The sequence below is a fragment of the Aristolochia californica genome, unplaced genomic scaffold, assembly GCF_029961685.1.
Source record: "Aristolochia californica isolate CCGP_79_NKW_82.1479 unplaced genomic scaffold, dmAriCali1.0.hap1 SCAF_4, whole genome shotgun sequence".
NCBI lineage: Eukaryota > Viridiplantae > Streptophyta > Magnoliopsida > Piperales > Aristolochiaceae > Aristolochia > Aristolochia californica.
The window spans coordinates 5,938,377-5,951,955 of NW_027182103.1; the positions used below are offsets into that span (position 1 = coordinate 5,938,377).

The 13,579-nt window shown below is 36.4% G+C and overlaps 1 protein-coding gene across 4 annotated transcripts; it reads left to right on the forward strand.

Moving 5' to 3' along the window:
• The first annotated feature begins 1,555 nt into the window (after positions 1–1,555).
• LOC137962566 (GDT1-like protein 4) lies at positions 1,556–12,368 on the forward strand. 4 transcript variants are annotated; one of them, XM_068809508.1, is made up of 10 exons: positions 1,556–1,637; positions 1,829–1,952; positions 2,038–2,106; positions 2,476–2,604; positions 2,701–2,799; positions 2,927–2,999; positions 3,701–3,789; positions 10,652–10,735; positions 10,812–10,871; positions 11,998–12,368. In XM_068809508.1, the coding sequence occupies exons 2-10, from the start codon at positions 1,851–1,853 to the stop codon at positions 12,184–12,186; spliced, it is 894 nt and encodes a 297-aa protein (XP_068665609.1). In that variant the 5' UTR covers positions 1,556–1,637; positions 1,829–1,850; the 3' UTR covers positions 12,187–12,368. The 4 variants fall into 4 exon arrangements, with proteins under 4 accessions (XP_068665609.1, XP_068665610.1, XP_068665612.1 ...); XM_068809509.1 differs by having other exon boundaries at positions 12,020–12,143; XM_068809511.1 differs by having other exon boundaries at positions 10,834–10,871; positions 12,020–12,105.
• Positions 12,369–13,579: the final 1,211 nt, after the last annotated feature.

Here is a 13,579-nt window from a genome sequence, read left to right on the forward strand (position 1 = left end):
CTTCTTGTTCCCCTCGAGATGTTTATCGATAGCCACCGCCTTCTTGATTAGGTGATACAAATCCTTTAGAATCTTATGAATGAATCCATGAGTCATTAGAATACACAAATCTTGCTATCAGCGACAATAGATAATTGAGGGTGGTTGTGGTATGTGGCACCCAAGGTCATAACAAGCAGAGATTACAATGAGAAAGTTGATATTTGGACAACTATTGGCCCGCAATGTTGCAAGTCAACAAAGAGGGATTGTGTGGTCTAGAGACATGGATGTGAAGGTTGGGAAAACCACCAAAGTAGGTGAATTTGGATTTATCGTAGCTTCTTTCTCCAACCTCTAGAGTTCATAAGAATTAGTGATGTTGGTCTTGATCTGATGCTCCAAAAAGAAGCATGATTGGGGCTTCCATGTTTGCTTAAGCTATGTATGTTTATCAAGATAATTTTGTGCCATTGTGAACTTTGACGGATTGAGTGATTGATTGATGAGGAAAACTCTCCAACTCTTTTGTTACAATGATTGAAACATGATGTACCCTTGATCTTTGCTTCCATGGCACATTGCTTCTTATTCGGTAGAACTGTAGTAATAACTATGAAAACAATGTTAGTCATGTTGCTACTACAACAACTACTTTAGATCATCGACAAACTTTATTCTTTTCGAAAACTAAGAAAGTTTCCAAAAATTGAATAACAAGAATAAACAAAAAATTACAAATTTTAATTTCATCAATTATTGCATCAATTGACCTTTAGATATTGTTGATGTTGAAGAGCAAGAAGCTTTAGTCCCATTGTAGATGTTTATAGACACAACCAAGGAAGAAAATAGAGGCACAATACAATATTGTTTTTTAATTGAAAAAAATTAAGATTTTTTTTTGAAAGGATAAACACCAAATTAAAGAATATAAAAAAATATTGTTTACATGGATTGACCGAGTCAACTTATAAAACCTGCTCTAATACCATGTTAAAATGTTAGGAAAAATTATTTATTGATTAGTGTATAAATTGAGTATATTGGTGCTCTATTTATAATAGAGAAAACATCCATAATTAAAGTCAAATTTAACCACTCAGGTCTCAGTTATCCTCCAAATAGAACTCTTAATAAGAAACAAAGTAAACAACAATCGCAAAGAATTAATAGAACTAAAAGACCTCTTATGTGAGACTCCTCCTGTAAGATTCATGTAAGGCTCTTTTATGTTAACTATTCTACTATAAGACTTCTTTACCATAAGACCCTTACAAATCTAACTCTTCAACAAAAACTACAAAAAAGTAATCTTTTTTGTCAAGGCTGAGAGTAAAATTCATTCGTATGGGGAGAGCCTGGAGAGTAGATTAATTTCATTGACGCGGTGTTGTTTGCTTCATAAAATTTTGATTTATCTTTTAAGGTCCTTAATCGTCCCTTGTAAGTCTTGCCGATGAAATCAGTATTTGGAATTTTTTGATAGATTTGAGGGCATTTCTGTAATCTGATGCGCGTTCCTTCCTTTCAGCATTCGATGTCGAGCATAAAACAAGGGGAATGTTATTCGGAGATCCGGCTTTCGGAATCTGACAGCGGAAGCTGCGATGAAAAATGCAGGATCTCAATGCGTCTCCTCGGCATAGCCTTTTTCTGTAAACTTTTTCCTTCCTAAATTATCCTGTTTTCATCTCTTTCGGACTTTTCTCTTATCAGATCTGTCACACTAGCAATATTTTCGTTCAGTAATGAATATTTCGAATTTGATCCGCCTCTGCTGGAAGTTCTGCATTTAAAATTCATTGTACTGAACTTGTCTTTCTTCTTTTAATTTCTAATTCTGAAGCTAGGGATTTAATTGGGAGATCATGGATCTAGCAAGAAGCCCTAGAGATGGGATGTCCCGTGTGATTCTTCTCCTTCTTTTCATTGCGCTGTCCTCTTTGATAATTTCGCATGTTTCTGCTCAGGTAGGTGACGCTTTTACGCTTTTTTATCGGTGGATCTATGCCTTTCTGTCTTTCATGCTAGACTATGTTAATGGTTTGACTGTAGGACCTTAGGGCAGAGACTGGCGATAATTCAGCAAATGAGTCCGTCAGAGTTTTGAATCGCCGTAGTAAAGTAAGTTTCATTTAAATGTTTTCGTTTCCTTTTATATATTTCCTTATGTAGTGGGAGTTGGACTTTTTGTTTTGTTTTGTGCGCTTCAATTTCAGAAGAAGCCGTTTTACAATATTCGGGAGTAATTTAGTTTGTTACGTAGAAGCTCTTGAGACTACTAAGAAAAAATCATCTTTCTTAATGTTTATTGTGTTCGTTTCTTTTTAGTGGATGTATCCTTATCGCATAAAATCGTTGTCCGACCGAAATGATTTGCGGACAAGGAAAGACTAAAATATCGGACAGATGTGGAACTTCAGTATCATTTTTTGGTACTCGTTTACCATTTTATTATGACCTATGTCATCATCTGTAGAGTTCCTTGTGCAGATAGTTTTACCCTCCACCAAAGGATGGGCTGCTAGAAATGATGAAGGAGAGTTTTCTGTCAAGAGTGTTGATGGCCTCGGAGTTTTTGATGCCTTTTTTGCTAGTTTGTCAATGATCTTGGTCAGCGAGGTTGGCATCTTCCCACTTAGAGACTAGCACTAGCCTGGTTTCTTTTATTGATCTTTCCGTGACATAAATTCTGTCCTCTAACATAATTGTTTTCAGATTGGGGATGAGACATTTATAATAGCAGCACTCATGGCAATGCGCCATCCCAAGTCAATTGTTTTATCAGGAGCACTCAGTGCACTTGTCGTGATGACGGTAAGCCACAAATACTAAACTGTGGAACTGGAATCTTTGGTTCCTCTTGATTAATCTCATCTGATATTATTATTGGGTAGGCACATTTAGTTTCATGTCTTTTTAAACATGCATACATCTGTCCCAGGTGCTTTCAACTGGACTTGGTAGGATAGTTCCCAACTTGATTTCAAGGAAGCACACAAACAGTGCTGCTACAGGTATTCTCTTTTTTGCCTTTGATTTTATTTTCCAATTATTTTAGTTTGAAACAAAAAGTGTCATTTGAAAGGGAATTGAGGTACTAATTGGCAGGTATTGTATGATTGGCAGAAATTAGTTTTCTGGTGGATTCACAATTTTGTTTAGATGTCTGACAGTTCCAGTTATTAATTGATAGGAAAGACATCTGAAATTACTTACATAACCTGGATGAGTTTTTACTTTCTGAATTTATTTCATTTTTTTTTTTTTTGAAAAAGGAATTTCTTTAATTGCTCTGAAACATAGAATGAAATCAAGGGCTTATTAGTTGAGTAATAGGATTGGATAAAGTCTTTCAATTATTTTGTCCATTCTTGTCCTTGATTTAAACCATTCGTAGTTTATAAGGTTTAGTTCGATTATCTTTTACTAATTGTGCATAGTTTTTTTGTTAGAATGCCAGTTTGCTGCTCTTTCTTGATCATTTAAAGACTACGGAAGTATACTTGCCTCAAGAGTTTAGCTCTGTCTTTGATTCTATCGTAAAAAAACCATTTGTTGCTCTAGAATATTTTTTTTGAAGCATGCCGGTTTGTTGCTCTAGAATATTAGTATAACATTGACTTACGAAAAAAACATATTCTTAAAATTTTTTAGACTGTGGGCTTGTTTATGACCCTAACTTCTCTTCTCTTCATCCTTGTTTCTTTTTATGCAGTTCTTTATGCTTTTTTTGGGATCCGCCTGCTTTATATTGCTTGGAGATCAACAGATTCTAAGACATCACAGAAAAAGGAAATGGAAGAGGTGTGTATTCATTTTCTTAATGCAAGATGCTACTACTATGCTTCAAGGCTGCTTGATGTTAAATAGAAAAACATCTTCTTGACTCATTAATTTGAAGTCTTCTTCTGAGGATGGTGGATTTGTTCTTTCCATGCTTTTGCAAACAGTGTGATCAAATCCTCAAAGGAAGGCTTAGTGATTGCTGATACTACTTTTGTCGTGCCTATTATGTGCTATGGACATAATGAATATGTATTGTACACCATGTATGTTTATCCGCTATAGCAACTGATTTCAATGACTAAAATTTCATTTTAACTTTGTGGATTGAATTTTGCCTCCATTGCCACATTTTGAGGTGGTGGTGGGAGGCTCCACTATGAGGTCTTGAATTCAAGTCTCATTGGGTTTTAGGGATCACTCTGCATGAAAAAATAAAAGTAAAAAGGAAAAAAAATTATTTTCTCCTATAAAATATTAGTTTCTTGTTCTGTTTGTTTATACTTGATACCTATTATTTTAAAATTTTACAGATATATTAAATGGTAAATTAGAGACCATGGCATTTGGAGTGAATAGCAATTTTATGAATATAGTGATATTCTTAAAAGTGTTAAACAGTTGGGTGTAACCAATCTTTGGGTGGACATGAGTCCAGAGTCTGTCCCTTCACTGACTATGCTGAAAAAAATTGTGCCATTTATTTACTTTCTCTTGCAGTTGTATTTGTTGGAATCTGTCAGTTGAAAGACCATATACTTAACCATAGAAAGTCTAACAGTTTTAGGGATTCTATAGGATAGAGGGTGCTTCTAGGCAAAATTTCTTTTGTTTTACAATCTGATTTTCTTTGGTATGTTGACCTTTTTGTGTTTCTATATTACCCGTGAAAAAATATCTAATAGGAAAATAGAAGAAGGAAGAAGGAGAAAAGAAGAGGAGGTAAGAGAGAGAGAAGAGTGTGTTGAAGCAACGCTCATTAGGGCTGGAAAAGTTAAGCACTCTCTATTTTATATCTCACTTAAGTGAAGAAGAGGTAAAGTACAATAATGCCCTTCTTAAATAAAAAACTCAATAACTCCCTAAATGCTTATCAGAATAAGTTGAAACTTGAAACATAAATTTCTATCATAATGCCTAACTTATTGCAACACTTAGAGGGACACATCCACAAATAGGAAATGATAAAAATGCCCTTATACATGTATTTCAACACTTCCCTTCAAGCTGGATTATAAATATCAAATGGCCCCAACTTGTCATAGAACGAATGATGTTCATGCCTTCCGAGAGGTTGGGTAAATTTATCACTGAGTTGGTTAGATAACTTCACATACGGTGTAACAACATTCTATTGCATTACAACATCTTTGATGAAGTGATATTCTACTTCAATATGTTTGGTTCTCTCATGAAAAATCGGATTACTTGTTATATTGATTGTTGCCTGATTATCATACTTCATAACCATAGGTTCAGTGATGTGAAAACCTAACTCAACCAAAATGGATTTGACCCAAATGAGCCCACTCACTGTATGAACCATTGCTCTATACTTGGCTTTAGTGCTGGATCTGGCCATTGTATTTTGTTTATTACTCTTCCAACTAACCAGATCCAACAAAGCAACGGTATCGTGTTGTGGATCTCCTATCTATCTTGTAAGCTACACAATCCGCATCAGAGTAACTTGGCACGTTAATTTTCTCATTAGAGGTATACAACAACCTTTTCTCGGAGCACCTTTGATATATGTCAGAATTCTATCTGCAACCTCCAAGTGTATTTTGCGAGAATGCTCCATAAATTTTGCTTATCACTCGCTTTGCATATCTATGTCTGGCTCATAACGGTGGCATAAATTAATTTATCCACTAAGCGTTTGTACTGCGTTTTATCCTTAAGCTCAGGACTCTAATCATTGTGAAGACCAATGGTAGATCGCTCAAGTTTTGGGACGACTTGTGGATAGGGCCGAAACCTCTGTAGACTGCTTTCAGAAGTCTTTTCCTTCTTACCACTCGCAGAGAAATATCAGTAGCTGAAGCTTTTGAGGGGGGGAGGGATGAGCCTCCATCTTAGAAGGGGTCTCTCAGATAGTGAGGCATTGGAAGCTAGCCGATTGTTGGATTTAGTCGCTTCGTTCAAAATTCGTCCTTGGGAGGCTGACAAGCTCATTTGGTGGCCGGACAAAAAGGGGTCTTTCACGGTCTCATCGGCATACGGATTTTTAAATGGTAGTAATTCGGCATGGAGGGAGAATGGGATCTATTTCGTATGGCGTTTATGTGCCCCTCCAAAGGTAAAATTCTTCATGTGGAGTGCCTGTCAAGGTAAAATCCTCTCGGCTGATGTATTGCGAAGAAGAGGCCACCCCTCTGTTGATCCCTTATGTTCATTTTGTAACTCTGAGAACGAAACTATCAGACACATTCTACTACACTACAGTTTCTCTTGGAAGGTGTGGATAAGCATCCTTGGTAAGTTTGGGCTTCAATTCTGCATGGTAGAGGACCTCCTCACTTTTAGTATCTCACTCTTAGGTACCTCTATGCCGCGTCTTGGAAAGATGATGCTCTCTGCCTGCTCCAGTTTCATCCCGTGGGGGCTTTGGAATGAGCGGAATAAAAAACGATTTGATGCTAAAAGTGAAATTGTAGACCGGGTTGCAGATAGAGTAGTGGGGTCACATATCTACTTGGCTTTTAACAAAAAAAGCATTTTCTCCCTATCTGGGTTCCTCCATTCGTGAAAATTGGAGAAACTTCGCTTTGATACACATTGGAAAAAAGCCTCCGGTCATGCAAGAATGGACTCCTCCAGCTCCTGGTTATCTCAAGCTAAATTTTGATGGTTCATCTCTTGGCAACCCTGGTATTTCCGGTTATGGTGGAGTAATTTCAGATCATTCCGGTAATCAGCTCTTCACGTATGTGGGCCCTCTTGGAATTTCTGATTCTACAAAATACACAGTTACAGGCTCTCCTCTCCGGTCTTCGTGTTTTCAAAGAAAGATGTAGTGGGCCCCTCCAAGTTGAAGGAGATTCTAAAGTGGTGATTGGATGGTGTGAGAGAGTGTCTTCTCCTCCTTGGAGACATTGGGATACATTTAAGGAAATTTTAGATATTACCTCGATTGTTTCTTGTTGTTGGACCCACATTCTGAGATCCGCAAATTCAGCGGCAGATGTACTTGCTAGGCAGGGAGCTACCCTACAATCTCTGGTTGTAAAGGAAATGCTCCCTCAAACTTTGTAATTTTCTTCTGTTTTATAAATACATCTTTATCAAAAAAAAAAAAAAATTCCCTAGGAGTATCCACTGGATGTGTACTTGAAGACCATGCTCAAGTAACATGTTTAGAACATATTTTTTTTGAGAAAGAACAGTACCCTTGCTTCTTGCCACCTCAATACCAAGAAAATATTTTAACTGTCCTATATCCTTTGTCTGAAATTGCTTTGCCAAATACTTTTTGACCTCACTAATTCCTTTTAAATCACTTCCTGTTGACACAATATTATTGACAGAGACAATCTTGTTAGTACGAAGATGGAATGGTTACAATGATTTCATACAAACCCAAAATTTAGAACAACTGTATTAAACTTTTCAAGCCAAGCCCTAGGTCTCTGCTTCAGATCATAAATTGCCTTTTGCAACTTACTCACCTTTCTAGTTTCCCCTTCAGCAACATACATAGAAGATTGCTCCATACTCTTCTTGTAAATCACCTTTGAGAAGGACCTTCTTAATGTCTAATTGATATAAGGTCCATCTCTTACTGTCGGACACTAGAATGTGGATGGAAGTAAGATGAGCAACAGGAGAACGTCTTGAATGCATCAATCCCGTAGTCTGAGTGTATCTCTTCGCCATTAACCAGGCTTTGTGCCTCTCAATACTGTCATCAGCTCAATACTTGATGGTATGGACCCATGGACATCCAACAATGGTTGCACCTTTAGGTGGTTGACAAAGTGTCCATGTACCTCGAGAGAGGAAGGCCTCCATTTTTGCATCCATAGCTTCTTGCCACTTATGCTATATTAAGGCTTCTTGCACTGTACGAGGAATTGAAGAAGTAGACAAGGACAAGGCAAAGGTTTTATAGGGAGGAGACAAGAAATCAAGAGACATATTTAGAGACTGGGTGGCAAGTACATGACCTTTTTTCTTTGTGGAGCACAATGGGAAGAGGTGAATCAGAAGGTGGAGAATCTGCAGATGAAGAATCTGATGGTTAAACTTGAGAAGGAGGCTCTTTTATTGTATGTGGTGGCACTAGTACACTTGGAGTGACCTTAAAGGTCATCTGGTGGTAGTGTAGGTTGTGGTGTACTTACACTTGAGTCATCCGGAATAGCTATAGGAATTGGATTGTTAACAATTGGATTATCATTAACAAAACCCAAAGGGAGTGAAGATGCATTAGAAGATGAAAAATAGGGTGTATTCTAAAAAAAAGTGACATCAACAGAAACATAAAATTTTCTTGTAAGAGGATTATAGCACTTATACCCTTTTTGATAACGAGAGTAACCAGAAAAAACACATTAAATGGACCATGGGTACAATTTGTGACTATTAGTACCAAGTGAATGAACAAAACAAGTGGACCTAAGACAAACAGTAAATACCTTGCATTGAGGTTTTAGAACCACAATAGGAGCACGTCCCTAGAGAACTAAGGACATCATATAATTAATTAAATAACACGATGTAAGAACGCATCACCCCAAAACGACAAAGGGACATTCATCTGAAATGACAGAGTACGTATGATCCTAAGTAGATGCTATTTTGGCATTCAACCACCTATTTTGCTGAGGGGTGTAGGTACATGAAGTTTGATGTATAATATTGTGCGAGACACAAAATGATTTGAAATTTTTATTAAGAAATTCTAAACCATTATCAGCACATAATATGCGAATAGATGTCCCAGACTAGGTTTTTATTTCATTGAAAAACTTGGTAAATATATCAAATAATTCTGATTTCTTTTGAATGAGAAACTCCCACCCAAGTCACTCTACTAAAGTCTTTCGTGAAGGAAACGAAATATTCAAAACCAAAATACTTGGGACTACGTGGGCCAAATACATCTAAACGAACCAATTAAAAAAAACTTGTACTTTGACTCAAACTAACTGGGAAATATGATCTATAATGTTTTCCAAGTTGATAGGAATCACACTCAAGACAGATTAGACGACACAGAAGGAAGTGATGAAGCTTTGTTGCAGATAGTTGCCCCAAGCACAAGTGCCACAAATATGGTGAAGTATGAGTTGATAAGATCATAGTTTTCAGAACATTCACATCATCTAACAAATAGAGCCCACCTTCTCATTCTCGGAACCAATTGCCTTCTTCGTCTGCAAATCCTGAAAAACACACTAAGTAGGGTTAAAAAGTTACAAAACAGTTCAAAGATTTAGTAATCTTGTTAACAAACAAAAGGTAACTGGAAATTTAGGGACAAATAAGATATTTGACAAGGACATACAGAGTGGTTTGGACTACACCCTCACCATGGACCTGTGAAGAGGATCCATCAGCCAGAGAGAGTATGATAAGTTTGTGGAGGAAGAACTGACGAGAACAAGGTGGGCATACCTGACATATGTGTGGACATTCCATAATCAATTATTGAGGATGAACTAGAGGACACATGTAATGCAATCATACTTGAATTTGCTATCTGGGGCACTTGCTATGGATGAAGATTTGCAAAAGCAACTATTAAATTTTTCCTTAGAGTTTCGCTATTTGAAACTTGCTCATTTGTAGCCAAACTAGAGTTTGTTCATGCTGGTTTTTCAAATTTATCCCAACATTTGCTTAAAAAGTGAATACATCTTCTATCACCCTTATCACCACAACCATGACTTGAACTGCGCATACATGGCATAGCCTATACAAGTCTGTGCAAGTATTGGGTTGACCTAGGTTCAGGTCAAGGTAGAAGCAAATCCTCTTGGGGAATAAACAAGCATAGGAATTGCTCAAACAGTAGTACAAGCCATCGACCAAGTGGTTATGACACATAAAAAAATAGAAAAATATGGAACTTTTTTTTCTTCTTATAAAAGTGATAATATATTAAACAAGAGAAGAGGTTACACTAAAATTGGGAGTAGGACTCACTCAGGTAGCCAAAATTGATGAAATCTCTAGAATAGGGGTCGCAGGCCTGTAGAGAGGAGGAATAGGACTGAATAAGACTTCCCAAGTCACACTTCACTGCTTTGATACGATGAAAAAATATTAAAAAAGAAAAATAGAAGAAGGAAGAAGAAAAGTAGAAGAGGCAAGAGAGAGTGTGTTGAAGCAGCACTCATTAGGGCTGAAAAGTTGAGCCCTCTATTTTATATCTCACTTGAGTGAAGAAGAGATGAAGTACAATAATGTTCCTCATTACATAAACGCTCACTAACTCTGTAAATACATGTCAACAACCCGTATTATTTGTTAGCTTTTCATATTGTTCCCTACCAACTGAGTGGCTTGGTATGTTCATGGTGTGCTTCGTCGATAGGGGATACCTGAAAGTCTGCTATGAATTGGTCAAGCTGTATGATTAATATGAAAACTTTCCTTTTTAAGTACCTGCTGATATGCTGATAGTTATCCATTAAATCATTGATTTAAGAGGCTTACTTGTAATGTATTACTGCTTTTATTAAAAAATCAGGTTGATCTTCATCTGCATTGTCATACATTTGGGTTTGCTTGTAGAATGACTGATTTGTTAACTTAAGTTTCATTGTCATTTAAGATTCAGATATGATGTTGATCAAAAGATAAAATGTGGAACATAATAGTTCTATATATGGATGTGATTATCTACTAGCTGTATTGAAGTAAACTTATGCAGGTAGAGGAAAAACTTGAAAGCGGTCAGGGGAAAACAATCTTCCGTCGCTTCTTTTCAAGATTTTGTACACCAATATTTTTAGAGGTATCCATTTTCTTAAAACTGTTACTTGGAAAGTGTTTATTTTAGTGGCATAAAAGATTTATTCTTTGTGCAACAGTCATTTATTTTAACCTTTTTAGCTGAATGGGGGGATCGTAGCCAAATAGCAACTATTGCGGTAAGCTGACTTCCTTTCACATTTTCTTTATTGTCTTTGGCTTTATTTTTTCATACTTGCGTATTTACCTTTCTGAAGAAACAGTATGTCTGGAAATTCAATATGGGACTTGAGCATCTAATTATGGATGTGCAAACGAGAGCTGCATTTGTTGATTACTTGATAAAGTTTTAGCAATATCCTCCTTGATTCTTTATCTTTTATCCAGATCTTAGGGTCTATTTTCCATATTTTGTGTTACTTTAGATATATGATTAAACCAAATGAGTCTCATGTTTGGATTTTGACCTAGATGATAAGGTTGCTGTGTCTAGTGTACGTTATGGAATGAAAGAGCAATTTTTCACAATCAATAGAAATGACTTAACAAAAGTCTTGGTTTTCCATATAGGAAAGCTAGTTAATCCTTAATCATAGACCTGCAGTATGGTCACAACTATGCTAGTGGGAAGTGGCTCTCCTTGCATAGTAATTAGCAAGATAATAATAGAACGATGATAACAAAAAGAAGACTATTTTTTTATTTATAATGCTCTTGGGCTTTTTTTCATTATTTACTGTTCACCATAGTAACTTGGACTAATCAAACTGTGGCTTTCCTTCTGTATACTTTTTCATACTTAATTGTCTCCTATTTGTCAGCATTCATCTTGATCTCTCTCTCACACACACACTCCCCAATAAAAAAAAAGGAAAACGCTTGGGCAAGTGGCATCCATCGGTCTGGGTAACACATGTACACTTGCCCAACCACACGCACCAATAAAAAGAAGGAAAACACTTGGTCAAGTTGCATTAACCGCTCTGTGGTCACATGACACACACACACACACACACAAATTGGTCAAGTTGCATGATGGCTCTGTGGTCTTCCAAATAATGTTGGTGCTTGTGCTAAAAGAACAATAATCTATAACTTGTGTGGGAGCCATTCAGAGAAAAAAAAAAAAAAAAAAAACTGTTCTGAACGTCATTTAGTTGTGATTATGTTTCAAGTCTTCTTGATTTGTCTCAGAGCTGCATCTGTGTTCCAATCGAGTTCTTTCCTTTGATGATCTACTCTATTATGTTTCTGGATATGTTTTGAAAAACTGACCTGGTAACGTTGTATACAATGAACTTATAGCTGGCAACCCACAAGAATGCAGTTGGTGTTGCTGTGGGGGCCACACTAGGACATACAATTTGTACATCAATTGCAGTGATAGGAGGGAGCATGCTGGCATCAAGAATTTCACAACGTACAGTTGCAACCATTGGAGGGCTCCTCTTTCTCGGTTTCTCCATATCGTCCTACTTCTATCCTCCCCTGTAAATTTACAATACATACGCAGTAATTCTTTCTGAGCTCTCCTGCTCATAGTCAGTTGTATTTCATATTATTTCCTTTGGTTTCAAATAGAGTAATTCAATACAACGTCGGTCATATTCAATTTTTGTATGAGATGCACGAGTTTGTGTCTCTGCTTGTATTAATACAAAAGAGTTATTGTTGTACTAATTTTAGGGGATGAAAAAACATAAAAAAACCTATTTTTCTCTTCATCTTCAAAAAAGTTAAGATGGAAAGAAAAATGAATTTCTTATGCCTCAATCAATCACCCTTCTAGTACTCATTTGAAAACATTTGTTTTGTTTCTAGTGTGGTACAACAGTTGGCTTAGCATTTTTGAAATTTTCATACTTTTTATTATTTTGCAACTTTCCATTAATTTTAATTATTGTTTCAACATAAAGCTTTGTCTGAAAGATGGGAGATTGTAAATAGTATAAAGCTCTGCATTTTAATTATTTATAAGACTTGGATAATGGATTCCCCATTGATTGATGAGATTATCTACAACTGGATAATGTGCTAGTGTTACAAATTTTGAGAAAATTCAAGTTCTGCATGTTGTTTTGGAAAAAAAGTATCACTGAAGAGATGTTTCAATTTTTAATATAGGATGTTGACTAACGGATACTCCTATGGATGTTAACACAAAGCAATGTGCAAACTCTTGTAAAGATGTTGATATAGGTAAATTTAGAGACTTGTGGGAAAACTTATTACCTCGCAGTGATTAGATCGAATATATTATTGGCAAGCTCTAGAGAAGATACTGAGGTATTTAAAAAAAACTTTGAAGAAGGGATTTCTCTATAAAAACCACGACCATTCTAACATTGAAGGTTTTGTTAACATTGGTTATTCTGATGAAGAAAATAAAGTACACGGTGGCCCCAAAATATTATCTTCCTAAGAAAGTGTGTAGACTTTGTACCCCACAGTAGGGTTACTTTATCGCCTACAGAAAATATTTTTGACTACGACTATTTGACTGGAGTATAAAGCTTTATCTTACGGTTAGGAGTGGTTTTACTCTCTTATATTATGCCAACTGGGTCTCTTGGTAAAGAACAAAGAGACCACCAGTTAGAGGGGATATGATAGATTGCCATTTTATATGAGAAGATCCTATACACCATTTGCAATAAGTCACACGTTTATGATATTCTCTTACCCCCAACTGGAGGGGGTTTTGGAAGATGAGCTCAAACCCACACGATGAAGGAATGTCCACAAGTCCAAATGTGTGGAATATGGGCTCCAGCCCACAGACCAAGGAGAAGGCCCACATGCTTACACAGTGGTGGCATGATGATAAATAAAGAGTCATTTCATAAAGATGACACTGATGTAATTAGTTTATGATTTATGTCTCTTA